Source organism: Macaca nemestrina, chromosome 5 (genome assembly GCF_043159975.1).
Source record: "Macaca nemestrina isolate mMacNem1 chromosome 5, mMacNem.hap1, whole genome shotgun sequence".
In the NCBI taxonomy this organism is placed as follows: Eukaryota; Metazoa; Chordata; class Mammalia; order Primates; family Cercopithecidae; genus Macaca; species Macaca nemestrina.
Genome location: NC_092129.1, coordinates 174,265,722 through 174,289,878, shown reverse-complemented (window position 1 = coordinate 174,289,878; position 24,157 = coordinate 174,265,722). Strand labels below are relative to the sequence as shown.

The 24,157-nt window shown below is 36.9% G+C and overlaps 1 protein-coding gene across 1 annotated transcript in view; it reads right to left on the bottom strand.

The window, feature by feature from the left end:
• LOC105487432 (uncharacterized) overlaps positions 1–24,157 on the bottom strand; it is a 143,614-nt gene that overhangs the window by 44,422 nt on the left and 75,035 nt on the right. The window contains exon 10 of the mRNA XM_071096134.1: positions 9,835–10,021. Within this exon, the coding sequence (XP_070952235.1) occupies positions 9,835–10,021 (187 nt within the window). The remainder of the gene's footprint in view (positions 1–9,834; positions 10,022–24,157) is intronic.

Here is a 24,157-nt window from a genome sequence, read left to right as displayed (position 1 = left end):
GGGCGCGGTGGCTCAAGCCTGTAATCCCAGCACTCTGGGAGGCCGAGGCGGGCGGATCACGAGGTCAGGAGATCGAGACCATCCTGGCTAACACGGTGAAACCCCGTCTCTACTAGAAAAAATACAAAAAACTAGCTGGGCGAGGTGGCGGGCGCCTGTAGTCCCAGCTACTCCGGAGGCTGAGGCAGGAGAATGGCGTAAACCCGGGAGGCGGAGCTTGCAGTGAGCTGAGATCCGGCCACTGCACTCCAGCCTGGGCGACAGAGCGAGACTCCGTCTCAAAAAAAAAAAAATAAAAATAATAATAATAATAATCTGTGAAGCCTTGTTGAACAGTAAAATGAGACAGGGCATAGCTAATAATTTCATTACCTAAACTAGAAAAATAATATAAAAGATGCAATGCCTCAAATTATTTTCAGAAAACGTCTACGATCCTGTGATAACATATTTTACATGAAATATCATTTTTTAAAAACCCTGAAAACAATTCTAAAATGCAAATTATTCACTACATTTTGAAGATTTTCTTCTTTCATATTCACAAAATCTCAAAATTGGCTCTGTAAATGTCAGCCTACACTAATTACCTTGGGGGTAATGAAGCCAAGAGAAGGTTGTAGAAACATGAAAGTAAAATGACATTTTAGGTGCCAAAAAGCCATTTACCGGGTATTTTTTCTACTAAGAAAAAAAAAATTATACTTTCTGGAGTGAAGCTACTCAATAAAAATGAGAAAAGTTGTTTGGGGAAATTTCTTTAATATTTTTAATTTTCCTCTGGAGTTATTATATATGTGGGGATTTTCAAACATAACGATTATTAATTTATTGCACTCTATTTGTATCTCCATTTGTATTGAGGTTTTTTATCTTAAATCTTCCTTAATATTTTATGTCACATTTTAAAAGAATTCTTCCAAGAAAGACTCTGATCTTCGTCAGGAGGAGAAGTTGCAGCCTTAGATGTAATACCTTTTGAGAGTTTCATATGGGGCAAGGAGACTTGTTGGGAAGCTTCAAGCATGGAGCACTTTCAAGTGAAATTATAGAACTAAAACATAGAGCAAGCTGAACAGAGGAATGGAAAGGTTCTTCAAAATCATAGATGGAGATAGTTTAGAAGTTATTTTATAGAACCAGGTAAAATTCTAAAAGACTTTAGGATTTTAAAAATATATAAAAGAAATACATGTTTATTTAATATGTTTCTTCCTTAACAGTAAATTAACATAAATATGTTTATTGATTAAGTTTTTTCTGTAATGTTAAGATATATTTCTAACCTCCTGTTATATAGGGGATACAAAAAACTCATTTTCCATAAGAAAACTATGATAAAGATACTATTAAAAAAATACACTTTTCTCCTCTCCAAATTTTACTTTAGGTTTAAGGTGCAAAATGCATTTAACAAAGTACAATGCAGTGTAGAAGCAAAGGCAAAATGAGTAGAAGTTAATAGATTACACAGGAATTTCCTGACTAATAAGGATACTGGATTATTATTATATGATTTAATAGCTATTTTTAAACTTATTTTGGCATGCTTTATTGGATAGGCTCTTTAACTATAATTAATAATCATGGCAACATTATATAATATGAATTCTTATCCTCATTTTTTTTTATGAGAAAACTAATAGCCTAAGAGCTTAATTGAATTGTCTGAGTCCACAGATGTCATAAGATATAGATTCTATATGAATCTGTTACTGTCTGTCTCTGAAATCCAAGTTCATTCCACTGCACCATGATGCTTCCCCTGAAACATAATTACCTGGGCAGGAAACATCTGCGAGAAGCTATTTAAAGTTTCTGACCAAGGCAATGAAAATAATGAGAGATATGCCTTAGACACAAATTCTGGAATAAATTGGAGCAAAAATAACAAAATCAGGGAGCTTGGCTAAAATAGTCTTAAAGTAGTTTATGCTTGTTACCTTCTTCATGGCAGGCACTGAACTCCTTTGGTAAGGGACATTTCATTCGTATTTGTACAGTTAACATTTACAGTGTTTAGCAATGAAAAAGATTTTTAAAGGTAAAATAGTGTATTTATGCTAAATTATAATTTTCCTTTAATCACCTGTGGAAAAAACTGGAAAGATAAAATATGTGTGTGTATATATATGATATGTATATATATGTGTGTGTATATATATGTATATACCTATATGTCTATATATATGTATACATATATATTTATGTATACCCCTTTTAATTAAGATTTCTATGAGAAAAATATATATATGTATTCTCTGAGGGCATTTCAGGGGGACTCCAAATGACATGTTCATGGGCTTCCACTTATACTTCATACCCTTTCTTCCTTCACGGCTCACCCCACCATTCCCTCATTCTCAAAATTTCTGCTTCTACATTACTAATTCTCACCATTCATCACCCAGCCCTTCAAAAATGATATAATAGTGACAAAAATGATGGTACTCCAAGTCATTAGAAATTTTTGTAGGTAGTTACAACCATTACAAATGCCAAAGGAAGATGTGGAATTGCATTTGAGAGAGAAGGAAGAAAGAAAAGAGAACGCAAAATATTGGAGTATGCTCCACAAAAAAAGGTTAAAATCTACTGTAATGACAGATTTAATTCTTACAAAAAATTACAAGACAGCTATACTGGAATGTGTATTTTGGAGGTGCCCACTCCTCTCTTACAGACCCCTTACACTTAGGAAACTGAGGCCATTCAGAGGGCTGGGACATGTGGTCCAGGCCCCCACCAACCAGTGTAATCTCAAATTGGAGGATTTCCAGTGAATCACAGTGAGGATTTCCAGAATTGAACGCATGACTTCTGATGTCCAATCAAATGGAAGTACAGGATATTTGAAACATAAATGAGAATAAGGAAATCACACATGAATTTTAGCAACCTAAAGCATTCATTTGTTCATTCATTTACAATTTCATTGTCTGTCTACTGTTGGACAATGCATTGAGTGCTGAGCAAAGATGGAATATAAACTTGAGACAAATAAGCCAACCAAAACTGGCCCTGAGGAGAATTTCAAAAGGTCCTAGATGACTCTAATTTCTCTTAACTTCTGGAGGGCAATCATTACATGGGGCATCCACCCTATAAAAAAAATAAGTCAACACTGGGTGCAATAGTCTGCATTAGTTCTACATCTCTGAAGAAGGAGGAAGAGGAGGATGAAGAATAAGAGGAAGAAGAAAGAAGAAGAGAAGAAGAAGAGGAAGAGGAAGAGGAAGAAGAAGAAGAAGGAGAAGAAGAAGAAGAAGAGGAGGAGGAGGGGGAGGAAGAGGAGGAGGAGGAGGAAAGGGGAAGGGGAAGAAGAGGAAGAAGAAGAAGGAGAAGGAGGAGGACAAGGAGGAGGAGGAGGAGGAGGCAGCGGCAGCCAGTCGTGGTGGCTCACACCTGTAATCCCAGCATTTTGGGAGGCTGAGGTGGGTGGATCATGAGGTCAGGCGTTCAAGACAAGCCTGGTCAACATAGTGAAACCCCATCTCTACTAAAAATACAAAAATTAGCTGGGTGTGGTGGTGGGTGCCTGTAATCCCAGCTACTCTAGAGGCTGAGGCAGGAGAATCGCTTGAAACCACTACGCAGGAGAATTGCTTGAAACCACAAGGCAGAGGTTGCAGTGAGCTGAGATCCTGCCACTGCACTTCAGCCTGGGCTACAAGAGCGATACTCCATTTCAAAAAAAAAAAAAAAAAAAAAAAAGGGAAGAATAAAGAAGATGAAGAAGTAGGGGAGGAGGAGGAAGAGGAAAAGAAAGAATCTTCACCTACCCAGCAGTTATTTTCTATGAACCTTCACTAAGTGCTCATAAGAAAGATTAGGTGCAGGGCAAGAGAGCTGAGAGAAACTACCCATGCCCAAGGCATAAAGCACAGGACCTACTAAATACTGAAGGCACAGCAGGAGAATGAGAACTATCACAGTATATTCTGGATCCTATACTGAGTGATTGGGGAAGAGACAGAAATTCTAGGAGAGACCACTTACCTTACGTTGCAGATACACAGAAACTGCTGAAGGATTAGGGCAGGAAAACTGAGATAAACCTTCTAGGCACTGAAATCACAAGCTCCACTCAAGGGAAGGTTCTGATCTCAGCATCAGATATTTTGAGAAGAGTGGTGAGTTGAATCTACCTAATGTAATGATAAAACCCAGAAACAGGTGATTGAGTGCTTATAGATTGAAATAAATTTGATACTAATAACATGGCAGAGGAAGGGATATACCTTTTTGTGGAGTAAATATTTTTTTATTTCAGTTTCTATTGTTCATTTAGTATTTCAGCATTCAATTTTAAAAGTTACAGATAAAAGGAACCAAGAAAATGTGATGTATTGTCAGGATAGGAAGTAATCAATAGAAGCAGACTCAGAAATGAGTAAGATGCTGAAATTACCAGATGACAACATTAAAATAACTATGAAAAGTAAGTTAAAAGACTATGTTGAAAAAGGTAAATAACCTTCATGAGAAGATAATGAAACTTACAGAAAAGACCCAAATGAACATTCCAAAAGTAAATATATATATATATATATATATATATATATATATATATATATATGATAGTGATAAAAATCCTTTCAAAGGAATTTTCAATAGGCTGGATGAAGCTGAGAGAAAAAAAAATAAGTGAAATTGAGGACAGGTTAATATAACTGCAAACAGAAATACAAAAAGAAAAAGAAGAGTAAAATAAATAAAGTCAGTGTTCAAGATCTGTGAAACAATATGAAATGGCATAACCTACACAGAATCCCAGAAAAAATAAGAAAGAAAGAATGGAGGCATACTTGAATGGGGGAATACTTGAAGGGTAATAGCTAAGGATTTTGCATAATAAACAAAGGACAAAAGCCACAGACCCAAGAAATTCAGCAAACTTCATGTAGTAAATATAAAAAGAAAACCAAACCTAAGGAACATTAGAATCAAAATGATAATTCCAAAGAAAGAGAAAAATCTTGAAAGGGCCCAGACCAAAATACATATAGTTGATTCTTGTTATTTATGATAGGTGGGTTCCACAAACTCATTGCAAACACTGAATTTTTGAATACAGAACTATTGCTTCTGGGGCAAATACAGGGTTAGATTCCTGAGAGTCTCTTGTCATAGCATTTCCAGAAATTAGAATTCTATTTGTGTCATATAGATTTATTTGTCAATATCCTTATAAAACAAACCAATCTCAAAAGCATTAAAAACCTGACCTTCTACATGGCACTTTTCTTGTATAACACTTAGTAGATAATTCCAAAATTCTGACTTACAGAATCTGCCTTACCTGCAAGAGCTTAACTTTTTTCATTTTGAAACTTGCAGCATACCTTATGAAATTTACAAGGCAGCCAGTACTAATTAAGATGGGTTTAACATTTTCCTGAACCTAGGTAACATGACTATAAATTTCTTTTTAGTTTCAGTGCTGCCTTGTATGCCTTGTTAACAATCAGTCATCATCTCACGAAGCCACAAATTTGTCACTTTTCCATTATTCCATCAACAGTACAGATGTTATTCTATGGACATTGCTCAGTGTTTTCTGGAGCAGCCTCATGTGCAAAAGGTGAATTTCCTCTTCCATTTTCTGAATGTACTGTATGTTGATTCAGTAATACTAAACTCATGGGTCTCTGCACTATAACTCAAGCCCAAATGAAGTTTACCTAATACACATATTTTCTCCATAAGGCATGTTACAGTCTTCTTGCTCTTAGAAACAGTAAATGGGCTTAACTACACTTGAAGGCCACCAACAAAAAGCATAAAATTGCAAAAAAAAAAAAAATTGGCATCAAGTAGATCACAAATAAAACCCTCATTCATAGTATGACAGCTGATGAGATAATAGAGCATCAAGTTGTTCAGTTATAGCCAATAATCTGCACATCAGGTTATTAGCTATAATAACTTAAAATTTTGCCCCTCTGCACATGTTAATAAATGATGATAAAAGTTTCATAATTATTTATTTGAACATTACAAATAAATTTTTTGAGTAGACTAATTTACAAATACAAATCTGCAAACAGTGACAATTGACTGGATACTATCTATGAAAAGAAGAGTAAGAATGACGGCTAACTTCACAAATAAAAAATGGAAGCCAGAAGACTATGGAATATCATGTTTAAAGTGTTGCAACCAAAAAACTCTAAGTTTACAAATCTGTATTCAACAAAAATATCTTTCAAAATGAAAACAAAATGAAGACATTTTCAACCAGAAAAAAGTTGACTTTTTCTATAACAGACTTGAACTAAATTTCATTTAGAAATACCAAATGAAGTTCTATAGTTTGAAGAGAAGCGATACCAGATGGAAAGCCAGCCTTTCAGGAAATAATTAAGGATGTCAGAGATAATAATACAATTGTAAACATAAAGCACCTTTAAAAGGTATTCCATTTATATTTTTAAATACATATGTGTCTTTCAATTTGCCTATCGACCATGTAAAAGGTGAAATTTATTTATTTATTTATTTTGAGACAGAGTCTTGCACTGTCACGCAGGCTGGAGTGCAGTGGCAAGATCTCAGCTCACTGAAACCTCTGCCTCCTGGGTTCAAGCAATTCTCCTGTCTCAGCCTCCTGAGTAGCTGGGATTACAGGCACCCACCACCACACCCAGCTAATTTTTGTATTTTTAGTAAAGACGGGATTTCACCATGCTGACCAGGCTGGTCTTGAACTCCTGACCTCAGGGGGCCCACCCACCTCGGCCTCCCAAAGAGCTGAGATTACAGGCATGAGCCACCACAACCAGCTAAAGATAAAATTATACTAAATCCGTGGATTGAAGGTTATAGCATTTATTATAGCATTATAGAAGTAAAATATATAACAGCACAAAGTGTGGGATGTTCATAATTGGAGATATGCTATTATAAAGTTCTTAAAATTTTTGTGAAGCAGTAAAATGCTTTTGAAGGAAGACTGTAAGAAATTAAATATGATATTATAATCTGTAGAACACCATTAAAGAAAAAAATTCCGAGGAAACATAACGAAAAGGTCAATAGAAAATAAATAGGAGAAAACAAACAATCATTTCATTCACCACAAACTAACCCCCCCCACAAAAAGCAAGAAAAGAGAAACAGAGGAACAAAGAGAAGATAAGACAGATAGAAATCAGATAACCAGATGATATGCTTAGAGATAAATTTATTAATTATTTTATTAAATGTAGATGGCCTCAATACCCCAATACAAAGGCAGAAATTGTCAAATTAAATAAAGAACTGAGTCCAAACTGTGTTGTTAACAAGAAATGTACTTTTAACATAACATTTTGGAAAAAAAAAAAAAGAAAGAAAGAAAAATATATAAACCATGCAAACACTAAGCATGAGAAATCAAGTGTGGCTGTATTAACATCAGATAAATTACACCTTAAGATGAAAAATATTACCAGAGATGAAGAGGGGCATTTCATAATGACATAAAAGAAGAAACAACAATATTAAAGGAGTATGTGTAAAATAATAAAGTTTCCAAATACATAAAACAATAGTTAACAGAAATAAAGGGAAAAATAAAAATAAATCCACAATCATACTTAAAGTGTTAAATACCCTTTTCTCAATAATTAATAGGAAAAGACAAAACAGTCAGTATAAATTTAAAAATTTTTAACATTGCTATCAGACAACTTGCTGTATTTGACATTTGTAGCACAATACACCCAACAACAGCATTATATATCATCTTCTCAAGTGCACATAGATCATAAAATAAGATAGTGATAGACTATATAATGGGCCTTAAAACAAGTTATAATAAATTTCAAAGGAATAATATTATACAGAGTATATTCTCTGATCCCAACTGTAGTAAACTAGACATAAACAACAAAAAGGTATCTAGTAAAATTCCCCACATATTTGCAAATTAAAGAGTATATCTCTCAAATATCCACAGGTCAAAAAAGAAATTTACAATATGTTAAAGTAAATGATAATTAAAGCATAATATGTCTAAAAATAGAAAAATAAGTACTTAGAAGAAAAAGTATAGTTTTAAAGTCTACATTGTGGATAGAGAGGAGATATAAAATCAGTGTCGTATGTTTCTACTTTGAATATTTTTTAAAACAAAGCTAATTAACTTCAAAGTAAGCAGAAGACAGGTGTAAGAAAGAGACTTACTCTGTTTTTGATGTTTGACTGCTGAAAGCTTTCAAGCCTATCCCTTTTTTCTCCCCTGTTATGCCTCAGATGGGCAAGCCAATAAGAAACCCCAGGCACTCCCTCCCTTGGTGCCACTGGGAAGTTCAAATTATGCAAGCACTTGTCACACATGGAAAATTTTACCCAAACTTCACTCCCTACTTACAACAAAAACCAATCCAGTCTCCCCTTCTGTATTAGTCTGTTCTCACATTGCTATAAAGAACTACCTGAGACTGGGAAATTTATAAAGAAAACAGATTTAATTGGCTCACACAGTTCCACAGGCTGTACAGGAAGCATGACTGGGGAGGCCTCATGAAACTTACAATCATGGTGGAAGGTGTAAAGGAAGAAGGCATGTCTTCCATGGCTGGAGCAGGAGGAAGAGAGAAGGGGGAAGTGCTACAAATCATTAAACAACCAGATCCTGTGAGAATTCACCCACTATCATGAGAATAGTATCAAAGGTGAATCCTGCCCCCATAATTGAATCACTTTCCAGCAAGCCCCTCCTCCAACATTGGGGATTACAATTCAACATGAGATTTGGGTGGGGAGACAAAGCCAAACCATATCATTCTGCCCTGCCCCCTCCCAAATCTCATGTCCTTCTTATATTGCAAAACAAAATCATCCAGTCTTAACAGTCCCCCAGTCTTAACTCATTTCAGTATTAACTTAAAAGCCTAATTCCAAAGTCTCCTCTGAGATAAAGCAAGTCTCTTTCACCTGTGAGCCTGTAAAATCAAAAATAAGTTAGTTACTTCCAAAATACAATGGGGGTACAGGCATTGACTAAATACTCCCAATCCAAAGGGGAGAAACACAGTCTCCATGTAAGCCCAAAACCCAACAGGGCAGTTATTAAGTCCTAAAGCTCCAAAATAATCTTCTTTGACTCCATGCCTCACATCCAGTCAATATTGATGCAAGGGGTGGGCTCCCAACACCTTGAGCAGTTCCACCCCTGTGACTTTGCAGGGTACATGCCCAATAGCTGCTTTCACGGCCTGGCATTGAGCACCTGTGGCTTTTCCAAGTGCACAATGCAAACAGTTCATGGGTTTATCATTATGGGGTCTGGAGGACAGTGGCCTTCTTCTTACAGCTCCACTAAGCAGTGCCCCAGTGAGGACTCTGTGTAGGGGTTCCAACATCACATTTCCCCTCTGCACTGCTTTAATAGAGGTTCTCTATGAGGGCTCCATCCATGAAGTAGACTTCTGCCTGGACATCCAGGCATTTTCACACATCCTCTGAAATCTAGGTGGAAGCTTTCCCTCTGCACACCTGCAGGTTTAACACTGCATGAACGGTCCCAAAACTTATGGCTTACACCCTCTGAAGCAAAGCCAGAGCTGTACCTTGGCCCTTTTTAGCCACACTTGGAACTGGAGCAGCCTCAAAGCAGGGTGCCATGTCCTCAGGTTGCCAGAACAATGGGGTCCTGGGCCAACAAAACCATTCTTCTCTCCTAGGCCTCCAGGCTTGTGATATGAGGGGCTACCACAAAAGTCTCTGAAAAGCCTTAGAGGCATTTTCCTCATTACCTTAAGTATCAACATTTGGCTCCTCTTTACATATGCAAATTTCTGCAGCCAGCTTGAATATTCCCCCAGAAAATGGGCTTTTCTTTTCTACCACTTGGTTGGGCTGCGAATTTTCCAAACTTTTACGCTCTGCTTCCCTTTTAAATGTATGTTCCAGTTTCAGATCATCTCTATTCTCATAAATAACAAATGTGACCTGACTCCAGTTCACAATAAGTTCCTCCTCTCCATCTGAGACCTCCTCAGCCTGAATTTCATTATCCATATCACTATCAGCACTTTGATCACAACAATTTATCAGGTCACTATGAAGTTCCAAACTCTCTCATCCTGTTGTCTTCTGAGTCCTCCAAACTGTTCCAGCTTCTGCCCATTACCCAGTTCCAAAGTCACTTCCACATTTTCAGGTATAGGTATTGCAATGTCCAACTCCTAAGTACAAATTTTCTGTATTAGTTCATTCTTGCATTGCAATAAAGAACTACCTGAGATTGGGTAATTTATAAAGAAAAGAGGTTTGATGGGCTCATGGTTTCATAGCTGTAGAGGAAGCATGGCTGGGGAAGCCTCAGAAAACTTACAATCATGATGGAAGGCAAAAAGGAAGGAGGCATGTCTTACATGGCCAGAGCAGGAGGAAGAGAGAGGAGGGGAGGTGCCACACACTTTTAAGAAAACAGATCTTGTGAGAACTCATTCACTATCATGAGAACAGCAAGGGAGAAGTCGGCCCCCATGATCCAATCACCTCCCACCAGGTTCCCTCCTCCAACACTGGGGATTACAACTTGACGTGAGATTTGGGCAGGGACACAAATCCAAACCACGTCACCTTCCTTCTCTCTCAAGCCATTTTTGGATGTGCTTGTGAGCCTATCCTCTCTCCTCAGAAAGCCTTATTATGTGAATAATAAACATTTTCATACCCCTTTGTGTGTGTATGTGGCATCACGCAGTCTCAATATCTGAAGTAAATCTGGGTGACAGGTGTCCGCTGTACATCCACCAACAGCAAATAATGAAGACAAGGACAGAAATTAATTAAATAGAAAATGAATAGACAATATACAAAACCAAAACAGTTTTTAAAAGTTATTGAAAAGATTATGAAAATAAGAAAAAAAGAATGGGCTAGGCATGGTGACTCACACCTGTAATCCCAGCACTTTGGGAGGCCAAGGTGGGTGAATCACTTGTCAGGAGTTTGAGACCAGTCTGGCCAGCATGGTGAGACCCTGTCTCTACTAAAAATTCAAACATTAGCCAGGAGTGGTGGCGTGTGACTGTAACCCCAGCTACTCGGGAGGCTGAGGTAGGAGAATTGCTTGAACACAGGAGGTGGAGACTGCAGTGAGTCGAGATCATGCCACTGCACTCCAGTCAAGCATACAGAATCAGACTCTATCTCAAAACAAAACAAAACAAAAACGAATGAACAACTGGTTTAGAATGGCACATGAGGAAAATGGGGAATTTGAAAAGTGGTGGAGAGTTATGAAACAGAGTAAAAAAGGCTGAATTTGTTTCAGGATCAGGGATACTTCTTCACTGGAAAAGATTCCTTGCTTTTCTTTTCTCTCTATAAATGTTTTACAATATAATATGCTCATTGAGTCGAAATAACTTTACTTTGTTATACAGTGCTTCATAGATATAATCATAGTATTTAAATCATTGGTTCTTGACCACAGAGGGAGTCAAATGCCCTTCCAACAACTCTTTCAGCCTCCACCATAGAGCCATTTCAGAGTCACCTACAAGGCTGTTCAACTTATACTCCCCTAATATTTTTATAGTGACCACTTTGTCACTCCTACATGGACAGGACCCTCTTACAAGGGGAGAATCAGTGCGATAGCGACCATCTATTAAACAGTGCAAGAAAGCCTGTTCCCTGCACCTTAATATGCATGTCAGGTGGTTTTAATGCTCAAAAAATTTAAGAAATACTGATGTAAAGGATAATTAACTCAAAAAGGAAGAAATTCACACCAAAAAATAATTATATTACCCAAAACATAGATTTGGGGGTTACCTGCTATGTTTTTAATAACGATTGTATTTAACTATAAGGTAGTATCATTGAAATTTTAGAACTGAAAAGAATCTTAGTAATGATCAAATTCTGCCCTCTATGCAAATGTGAAAACCAAAGCCCAGATTGCTTGCATATTTTGCCCAAGTAACATGCAGTTCATCAGAGCTTTGGGACCCAGAACTCAGATCTCCTAACCCCTGGAGGTAGAGTTTTCATCCCCCAGATCATGTTTACTTTTCAAATTATGAAAAGGTTGACTCACACCAACTACAATTAGAATATTTTACTTGTGATTTTATGCTGCCACAAATAATGGAATTGAAACCAAATAAACACTAAATTAACTAAAGAACTGAAAGATAAGATATTTCTCATGCGACTGGCAGCTAAGCACTGCTGGAAATCATATGGTCCATCAGAAGAGAGCTTTTGGCAGCCTGAAGGGAAGATATCAACTTTTTTTCACGTTCTGTAAGGTAACGCTGAGTTACTAAACCTTTACTTAATGGGACACATGCAAAGCTTTAACCCATGAACTGCTACCTTTTTATTTTCATTTTCTGGCTTTCCACCAAAGGAATGTGTGGAAGATGGCTATTAGAGTCATTTGCTCTGCCCGGGGGCTAATTATTCTATTTGGTTCATTTTTGAAAATATTATGTTTCATCCAAGGGCAAAAAATTGATGAAGACTTGTTTCAGGTTTGCTTATGTAATTTTGTACAGATTAAATTAGTTAATCAGAAATTATGCTAGCTACAAGAGATCAGTTGTTTCTAAATCTACAGTAGAAAATTGCTTTTTAAAAAATAATTTGAATGGCATGCTGCTTAAATCTATTTTAGTCAATTCTCTCAGATGTGAGACTTAAGTTTTAATGACCCTAAAGCAAAACTATGAGGAATGAAAGAATCCACAGATACAAGATTGGAAAGAGTATTCATGTGTGACCCCCTAGAACAAAATGCTACAGGATCAAAGAACGGTGATATGGTTTGACTCTGTGCCCTCACCCAAATCTCGTCTTGTAGCTTCTATAATTCCCACGTGTTGTGGGAGACAGCGGGCGGGAGATGACTGAATCATGGGGGCGGGGCTTTCCCCTGCTGCTGTTGTGATAGTGAATGGGTCCCATGAGATCTGATGGTTTTAAAAAACAGGAGTTTCTCTGCACATGCTCTCTGCCTGCTGCTATTCACATAAGACGTGACTTGCTCCTCCTTGCCTTCTGCCATGATTGTGAGACCTCCCCAGCCATGTGGAACTGTAAGTCCAATAAACCTCTTTCTTTTGTAAATTGCCCAGTCTCCAGTATGTCTTTATCAGCAGCGTGAAAGCGGACTAATACAAATGGAATAAGTGAAACTCTGAGGAGACAAGGAAAAAGGTAAGTGGCACCTGGGGATTGCGGGTGAAAAATCAGGAGACAATAACAACCTCTAAGCTTCAATTTCTTCATCTGAAATGGCAGGATCATTATATCCACCTCCCACGGTTTTATGCAAAAAAAAAAAAAATTAATGATGTGACATGAAAATTCCTGTCCCAATGTCTGGCACATGATAGGTACTCAATAAATATAAGCTCAAGTAAATTAAATATTATGGTTTATCTATCTACCTCTCATATATAATCTTGTCAGTGAGAATGTTTTATGACTCCTCAGAGTTTGAGAAGCAGAGACTCTCACAGCATTGTTTGCACTATGGTTAGAAAATGGTGATAATTATGTATTTGAGCCTGTAGGTGCCTTAAAAAGTCGTTCATTACATCATTTTTAAAAAAAAAAACTTCCAGAAACCAGGAATAGAGGCACTAGACCTGTGGTTCTCAATTCTCGATGTGTATTGGAGCTTCTAAAAAGTACTAATGCCCAGGTCCCACTTCCCTCTCCCACTCAGAAATGGACTCAATTCATCCCCAGATAATTCTAATGTTCTGTCAACAGTGAGCCCTGAAGAATTAGATGGTCTAAGCTGACAGATATGCCAAAATAAATTAATATAAGGTAATCAAAACAAAAGTGTTTATGTTTACTTTTAATTGTGAGCAAGACCAAACATATAAAAACACAAGAGAGAATTATATAATGATATCACTAGATATCCATTATCTAAATGTAATAATTAAACTTCAGCATATTTGTGCTATAGATGATAGATAGATAGATAGATGATAGATAGATAGATAGATAGATAGATAGATAGATAGATAGATAGATATTCAAAGGCTGAAAAAGCTTCAAATAAATCACAGATTTTAACATTTAACCATGAAATTTTGCAGTATCCATCTCTTATAATGGAGGCATTTTCTTGAAAGCCATAATATTGTTATTACACCTCAAAAGTTAGTACTTATGGGTTTTTTTTTTAATTTTTTAAATTTTACTTTAAGTTCCAGGATAAAGGTGCAGAATGTGCAGGTTTGTTACATAGTTATACATGTGCCATTCTACACATGGTTTGCTGCACCTATCAACCCGTCATCTAGGTTTGGTTTGGTTTGGTTTGGTTGTTTTTGAGACGGAGTCTCGCTCTGTCACCAGGCTGGAGTGCAGGGGTGCAATCTCAGCTCACTGGGACTTCCGCCTCCCAGGTTCAAGCGATTATCCTGCCTCAGCCTCCTGAATAGCTGGGATCACAGGTGGCCACCACCACACCTGGCTAGCTTTTGTATTTTAGTAGAGATGGGGTTTCACCATGTTGTCCAGGATGGTCTCGATCTCCTGACCTCGTGATCTGCCCGCCTCGGCCTCCCAAAGTGCTGAGATTACAGGTGTGACATCATTTAGGTTTTAAGCCCTGCATAAGCCCCACATCTCCGCATTCCCTCCCCTTGTCCCCATCCCCCTACACAGGCCCTGTTATGTTGTTCCCCTCCCTGCGTTCATGTGTTCTCATTCTTCAACTCCCACTTATGAGTGAGATGATGCGCTGCTTGGTTTTCTATTTCTGTGTTAGTTTGCTGAGAATGATGGCTTCCAGCTTCATCCATGTCCCTGTAAAGGACATTATCTCATTCTTTTTTATGCCTGCATAGTATTCCATGGAACATATGTGCCACATTTTCTTTATCCAGTCTCTCATTGATAGGCATTTGGGTTGGTTCCAAGTCTTTGCTATTATAAATAGTGCTGCAGTATACACACGTGTGCGTGTGTTTTTATACTAGAATGATTTATAATCCTTTGGGTGTAAACCCAGTAATGGGATTGCTGGGTCAAATGGCATTTCTGGTTCTAGATCCTTGAGAAATTGTCACACTGTCTTCCACAATGGTTGAACTAATTTACACTCCCATCAACAGTGTAAAAACCTTATTTCCCCACAGCCTTGCTAGCATCTATTGTTTCCTGACTTTTTAATAATCACCATTCTGACTGGCAGGAGATGGTATCTCATTGTGGTTTTGATTTGCGTTTCTCTAATGATCAGTAATGATGAGCTTTTTTCCGTATGTTTGTTGGCTGCATAAATATCTTGTTTTGAGGAGTGTCTGTTCATATCCTTTGCCCACTTTTTGATGGGGTTGTTCGTTTTTTTCCTGTAAATTTGTTTAAGTTCTTTGTAGATTCTGGATATTAGACCTTTGTCAGATGGATAGATTGCAAAAATGTTCTCCCTTTCTGTAAGTTGCCTGTTCACTCTGATGCTAGTTTCTTTTGCTATGCAGAAGCTCAATTAGTTTAATTAGATCCCATTTGTCAATTTTGGCTTTTGTTGCAATTGCTTTTGGTGTTTTAGTCATGAAGTCTTTGCCCATGCCTATGTCCTGATCTTGGGCAAACCTGACAAAAGCAAGCAATGGGGAAAGGATTCCCTATTCAATAAATGGTGCTGGGGAAACTGGCTAGCCATACGCAGAAGACTGAAACTGGACCCCTTCCTTACACATTATACAAATATTAACTCAAGGTGGATTAAAGACTTAAATGTAAAACCAAAAACTTTACTTATGTTTTTTAAAGACTTTATTATATATTTTAGAGGAGTTTTAGGTTCATAGAAAAATTGAACAGATAATACAGGGAGTTCCCATATAGTCCCTACCAATCCCCACCCCTCAGCATCCCCCACTATCGACATTCTACACCAGAGTGGTACATTTGTTAAGGTTAATGAACCTACATTGACATATCATTATCACTCAAAGTCCATAGTCTACATTACAGTCCATTGGGGTTGTACATTCTATAGATATGAACAAATGTATAATAACCCATACCCAACACAGTATTATTTCAAAGTACTTTCACTGCACTGAAAAATCATCTATGCTCCACCTGTTCATTCCTCCCTCCCCCCAACCCTTGGAAAACACTGATCTTTTGACTGTCTCCATTGTTTTGCCTTTTCTGGAATGTCATGTAATTGGAATCATAAATTATGTAGATTTTTATATTAAATTTTTTCAGTGCGAAATAATATTCCACTGTCTTTATGCATTAATATTATCCCACAGTTTATTTGCCCATTCACCTATCAAAGGGCATCTTGATTGCTTCCAAGTTTTGGCACTTATGAATAAAGCTGCTATAAACATCTATGCTGAAGTTTTTCCATAAACATAAATGTTTAATTCATGTAAATAAATACCAAGGGGTATAATAGCTCTATCATATGATAAGAGTATGTTTAATTTGTAAGAAATTGCCAACATAGCTTCCAAAGTAGCAATACCATTTTGAATCCCTGCCAGCAATGAATGACAATTCCTGTTGCTTCTCATCCTCACCAGCATTTGATATTGTCAGTGTTATACTGGACTTTCACCATTCTAATAGGTGTATGGTGGTATCCCAGTGTTGTTTTAATTTGCAATTCCCTAATGATGTATGATATTGAACATCTTTTCACATACTCATCTGGTTATTTGTTTTCCTGTTGTCGAGTTTTAAGAGTTCTTTTTACGTTTTGGATGACAGTCCTTCATCAGATACATCTTGTGCAAATATTTTCTCCCAGTCTATGGCTTGTCTTCTCATCCTCTTGAGTCTTTTTCAGAGCAGATTTTGTTTTAATGAAGTCCAGTTTAGCAGTTATTTGTTTTGTACACTGCGCCTTTGTTGTTGTATCTTGAAAATCATCATCACACTTGAGGTCATCTAGATTTTCTCCTATGTTATCTTCCAGAAGTGTTATAGTTTTGCATTTTACGTTTATGTTTATAATTCATTCCTCAGTTAATTTTGGAGATGAGCCCAAAGTCTGTGTCTAGAATCATTTTTTTGGTTTTTGCATGTGGATGGTGCCCAGCTGTCTTACCACCATTTGTTTATATATATATATATTTCACTGCATTGCCTCTGCTCCTTTGTCAAAAACATTAATTGGCTATATTTGTGTGGATCTATTTTTGGGCTCCCTATTCTGTTTCATTGATCAGTTTGTATATTTTTTCACCAATATCATGCTGTCTTGATTACTGTGGCAGCATTAATTTGTTTTCTATATTTTATAATCCTTTTTCATAATCAACAGTTTCCCTAATTATTCAAAAAAAGTCCTTGGAGAAAATTGTTGTTGGTTTTCTTGAGATAATTATTGGTGGGCAAATGTTAAGAACCTATTAAAGAAAACTTACAATGGAACAATGACAATAAATTCCAAAACTTTCATAAACATATTCCATTCCGGAAGAGTCCTAAAGATAGACTGAATAAATTTAGCCAACCATAGAAAAAGATCACGATGAAATAACCACTCTAGTGATAATTTTTTAAAAATAAATCAATATGTGGTAAGGATAATCAGGGCTTCTCTATATTATGTTTGCAATTTCCTATCAATTAAATTTAAACTCCTGCCTCTTGTATTGTAGAACTTATGTTGTCTTCTTATATACAATTAGTACATTCTAAATATATACAGAGAGTAGGAATTTGTGTTCTTGGCAGGATAGTACTTTTTGTCATAACATCTCAAATCTTTGTGAGAATTAAATACATTACTAAACATAAAGCACTTAAAACAATGCCTGGCATGTAGTAAGTGCTACAGAAGTATTAACTCTTATTATAAGACAGGAAGAGGTCTTTAATGTGTATAAGAAAATCTCAGAGGGTTGATGTTAAATCATACATTCTAGGGCTCCTATCATTACTGAGATTATGAGACAGTAAATACGTGTTTGTACTCAGGAACATGCATTTTAATTAGCACCTCAGTTATTCTGATAGAGGTTAATGGATGACATTTAACTGGAAGTGGCACTGGACTTCATGTGAGGAACACCAGAGATAATAATAGGAGAGCCGTGGTGTACCATAAAAGCAAAACAGTATGAGAAACGAAAGCCCTCAGCCAAATAACAAAGAGATCAATGGGCAATCTTGAAGATCTACTGCATATAAAACTGTTACTTATATACTAGGATATGGGGAATGTGGACAAAGACATAAAATACAAAATTCTTTCTCTCTCTCTGTGTGTGTGCATGTGTGTGTGTGTATGTGCATGAGCAAATAATGTAATCTCTGCCTTTATAGACTCTGTCACTCCACAGGGATCCTTAGGCATTAACCTTTGAAAATTTAAGTAACCATAACAGAGTAAAGGGGTAATGAAAAATAATTATTTAAAAAATAATTTTTTATTTTTCTAATAAACCTCACAATGAGTTATTTCCTTAGATACTTGTTTGGAAAAGCATGTGCTTTGCTCTCTTCTGACTGTCATTTCTGAATGAAGCTGAGTTGGCTTTTGAAAAAATAATAATAACAATGTTGCAGGGTCTATGCTCTTAACCTATATTCATATGAAAATTGCAATGAAGTAGAGTACAACATCTCTTTTACAATTTTCTTCAAAATCAATGCATGATTGGGTAGATTTATGTTTAACTGACTAAACACATATAGATGTGGAGATGTAAATAGATAAATAGAGAGAAAGGTATAGAGCCACATAGATATATGCTTATATATATACACATATAATTACTTTTGCCTTTTCTTCTATTGGTAATTAAATTATTTCACAGGAAAAGTACACTACTTCTTCACATAAAAGATACAAAAAAAAAAAGAAGTTATTAGGAAATGTCCCAATATTAAGTGATACTAATGGGAAGTTGTAAACAGCTCTTCATTACTAAATAGAAGAAATAATTAAAAATAAAAAATAAATGAAAATGTTTTTTAAAGCAATGTGGTTTTTTATCATAGTTTCCCTGAAATTTCTCAGAAGCTACTGGTTTATGTTGAGCACTGTTCATCTTTGCCTTAACCATCTCCGGTTTTTACATTATATTCCTCATTCTGACATCAAATCATTGAGGGACCTTGGGAGAGTTTCTTGCAAACACCTCAGTTTCTCTGTTTAAAAATAAAGGTAGTAATTCTTGACACTGTTATATTTCATGGAGGTATTTCAAAGATTAATGAGCCACAAAAACTCTGAGCTGCTCTGATCAAAGACATTGTATAACTACAAAGGCTTGTTATTATTTACCAGTAGCTCCTTTTTATTGTGCCACTAATGAACATTGTGGTCAGCAATAACTTATTAAAGAAAAGAATGAAAAGTGAAAGTTAAGGAGGCTGTTTCTCTTCGTATTCAAATATAATTCTTGTTAATATTAATTGGTGTTATGCAGACATTTTGAAAATTGGCTTCCTGCAGCCTACCAGATTCTGTTGTAGAAGTCTGTAAATATATCAATATCCTCAGTTAGAGGATTGAGCATACTGGGAGTTTTCCTTGGATTTGTGCAAATTCTACATGGAACTCACATTTTAACAGACATGGAGATGAGACCTAGCATCAAAGCATTTGCAGTGAGATTATTTTCTCAAATATCTCCTTTTTTATTTTTCATGATCCTCAAGCAATTTTACTGACAAATTCTCTCTCTCTCATATATTCAGACATAGACACACAAACAGACATACATACACACACATACACACACACACACACACACACACGTTTCACCTCATTTTTCTTTGAGAATTAAATTAACCAAAATTATTATTTAGAGGAGCTAAGAATTGAATCATTGGTTTTGCTGAAAATTTTCAATCAGGGGAATAAAAATTTATTCTCTGTTTCTTCTCAAACTATTTTCCATTATACCATCATATACTCTGGCACATTAAACATTCAATGTGAGCAATCTAAATAGTAGCAATAGTAGATATTCAGTACATGTTTGAAAATAGTTCACCTTTCCCAGATTGATGAATGAAACAGAATCATTATGGTACAAATCAGCTTTCAAATGACTGAAAAAAAATTATAAATATTAGTGAAAAAATAAGTAGTTTTATTTTACTTTGTCCTTCCTAAAAGTGCATGTCAAAATCTTCCGGGAATATTTAGAAGCACTTTAGGTCTTTGATAGCAAGACGGAGTACAACTTCACAAGGTTTTGGCAGTGCACCCATCTCTGAGCAGTATTCTTTCTCAGCCTCAGGCTTCTTTCCTATCCAAAGCCCTATCTTAAAATAAACAAAGCACTCAGCAACTAGAAGCACTTCAGCTGAAATGCCTGTGAAACAAGTACATCCTTCAGTACTCGGGGTAAATAAATTTTTCATGAGCTAAGATCTATGTAGAAAAGTTTTCACTAAAATCTAGTGTTTTTTAAGAAAGAGTGCTGGGAACTGAATTTTGCTCCTCCAAAATTCATATGTTGAAGCCCTAACCTCCAATGCAATGGTGTTTGGAGATGAGGCCTTTGGGAGATAATTAAGTTTAGATGAGATCATGAGGGTGGGTCTTTATGAGAAGAGACACCAGAGAACGTGCTCCCTTTCTCTCCCCACCACGTGAAGATAGCCATCTACCCACAACAAAGAGAGCACTCACCAGAAACTCACCATGCAGGTACCCTGATCTTGGACTTTCAGCCTCCAGAACTGTTGTTTAAGGCCCCCAGTCTGTGGATATTTGTTATGGCAGCCCAAGATGATAAATACAAACACCAATATCAACAATGCCATAATAACAATATAGAGACTGGTGGTTCACATTGTTGAGTTATATAACATTTGAAAACTCTAAGTGAATTTATAACTTCGCAAAGATAGAAGTATGTAAGTAAATGGCTCATATTTTCTGCAATTATCTCTTCATTCAGTATGTTACATATCAAACACTTGATACATAACAATAAATATCTGCAATTATTTCTGCAAAATGACAGTAAGATGTGACCAGTTAGACTTTATACAAAAGCAATGTGTTTTTTTAAATGTGGCATACATTTTGGGAATGATAGTCTTTTTTAAAGTAGGGGAATGTATATACGGTATAAACTCAATGGTAGGTAAGGAAAGGAAGTCAGTCAAAATTTTTTAATGGTCTGTATTTTTGAAAATAAAGGAATAGAGAAGTGATATCAGTAAATAGTGAAACAGAAATTATCTGGCTTCATGCCCCCAACAGAAATCCATCTAGCAACTATCTATAGGCAAGAATACCATCATGAATACCCCAGAACTCAGGTATAAGGCTGAGACATCCCCTCAGACAACAGAACCAAGAAAGCCACAATCAAATGTCAAGACAAATGGTTCTCTTTAGCTGCGCCACTCCTCCCAAGGCTGGCACAGCATTACATACAGAGAATTTCTCTGGATTCACAGTTTATCATTATTATTATTATTATTATTATACTTTAAGTTCTAGGGTGCATGTGCACAACATACAGGTTTGTTACATATGTATACATGTGCCATGTTGGTTTGCTGCACCCATCAACTCATCATTTACATTAGGTATTTCTCCTAATGCTATCCCTCCCCAAGCCCCCAACCCCTGAACAGGCCCCAGTGTGTGATGTTCCCCTCCCTGTGTCCATATGTTCTCATTGTTCAGCTCACACTTATGAGGGAGAACATGCGGTGTTTGGTTTTCTGTCCTTGGGATATTTTGTTGAGAATGATGGTTTCCATCTTCATCCATGTCCCCGCAAAGGACATGAACTCATCCTTTTGAATGGCTGCATAGTATTCCATGGTGTTTATGTGCCACATTTTCTTTATCCAGTCTATTACTGATGGACATTTGGGTTGGTTCCAAGTCTTTGCTATTATGAATAGTGCTACAATAAACATACATGTGCATGTGTCTCTATAGTAGCATAATTTATAATCCTTTGGGTATATACCCAGTAATGGGATTACTGGGTCAAATGGTATTTCTAGTTCTAGATCCTTTAGGAACTGCCACACTGTCTTCCACAATGGTTGAACTAATTTACACTCCCACCAACAGTGTAAAAGTGTTCCTATTTCTCCACATGCTCTCTAGTATCTGTTGTTTCCTAACTTTTTAATGATTGCCATTCTAACTGGCATGTGGACTCACAGTTTCTACAGAAAGAACTGTGTCTTATCCACGGGATGAGTCAGAGTGAGTTTCCTGCAAAGTGACCCTTTGTAAAAGCCAGGTAAAACATTGAGAGTACTGCCAGGGCTAGACCACCTGGAAACAAGGAACAAGGGTGGGCCTCACGATGACCAGCATGCAGATTTTGATGGTTGCTCTGCATTCCAGCCAACGGAGGCACCACACCAGAGAAAACAGCCAACAGCATCATGTTAGAGGAAACAAGGTCCATAGGTCTAACAGGTTTGAATTCCCAGCCAGCTTCCTTATGCAACCTGGCTATTCTTGCTAAGTCTTCCCCAGGTCAGCAACTTCTGGCCTTTTTCTCTGTTTTCCAGCATCTGCTGCTGCCCAAACCTTCCCAAGCAGTGGAGAGATGATCCAGCTAAGTCTTAGTGGTCTTGTTAAGTCTTTTCCAAGTCAAGAGGCAACTGCAGGTTAGTGGATACTCTTGGAAGTGTTACAGAATCTGTGCACCGCCCCCCCCGCCCACTTCCCAGCTGCTGGGTGATAACTGCATCAAACCTCAGTACTCTGCTTAAGCCTATCCTAGTTCTGGAGGCAAGCCCAAGTCCACATGTATCTGGGGAGCACAGCCTCTGACCCTACTCACTCTGTATGGCCAAGCAGTGACCCCAGAGTCCTCATATAGACTCAAAGCCCATCCCACAACCCTGCCCAACTACAGATTACAAACAGCAGTACTAGCCAGCCAAGGAAAACAATCTGATCAGAGAAGACTGCAGAGCCTACCCAGCAGTCTCCCCTAACTACAAAGCACAGCATTCAGTACCATTCAATCTCAGAGCAGATAAAGCAACCCAGCCCAACTTGAGAACCCAACACTAAGGTCTCACTATCTGAGATTTTACCAGCTGACCCATCCAGAATCCCATGCTAGACTAAATACTAAAGGTCTATCACCATTAAAGAATACCTGCAAGAGCCAAAGAGGTGGCAATGTACATTCATCAAGATACGAATAAAAGGATTATAAAAAATCAGTGAATTATGACATCACCAAAATAAACTAGTAAAGTTCCAGCAGTTGAAACCAGCTTTGTAAAATTATGACAGTGGAGAAATCTGACATAACCAACTCCATATTGCTTCTAGCACCACAGGTTGGCTATCTTTGCTCTTTCTGGGCCGAGGCAAGCTAATTTTGGGAGAAATTTTGTTTATAGGTTAAATGAAAATAGCCCTTCTCCAAAACTTAACTGTTGTTCTGAAACTAATGAAAGGCCACCAAGTGACAAGGATGCAAAGGGCTTGAATTCTCAATAATTACCAGCCATTGTTCCAGAGGTCATAAAATTTGCAACTTCACCAATTACTCTTGCATATAACATCACTATTGTAGAAGCTAAGATTGGCCTTTTGAGATACCTTTTCAGGTTTTTGCATTTCTGACAATCCAATGACCTCACTTGGACCTAGCAACCAGTTCTGTGGCCCCCACCCAGGAACTCACTTTTGCACAATAGGACAGCAGTGATTCCCTATCATTTCATCTCTAACTCAATCAATCAGCATATCCCCTACCCTAGTCCCCTGACCACCAAACTATCTTTGAAAAATCCCTAATCTATGAGACTTTGGGAAGAGTAATTTGAGTAATAACTCCATCTTCCATGTGGCATGGCCACCCTTGCATCAATTAAACTCTTTACTGCAGTGCCTTAGTCTCAGTGAGTCATTTTTGTGCAGTGGGCAGGAAAAACCCATAGTGTGGTTATATAATGAACCCAGAAAAAAGTGAAGATCCATGAAATGACTAACAAAGAAGTTCAGAGAACTAACTACCAAAAAATACAAATACAAAATTAAATAAAATTTGGAAAACAATTCATAGACAAAATAAGAAGTTTAATGAATATAAACAACTTTAAAAATTTGAAATCTTAGAGGTAAAGAATATAATAATTAAACTGAAACATTCAATAGAAAACTTCAACAGCTGACTTTATCAAGCACTGATGCTTTCTTGAATCAGTGAGCTCAAAGACAGGACATTTGAAATTATCCAATTAGCAGGGC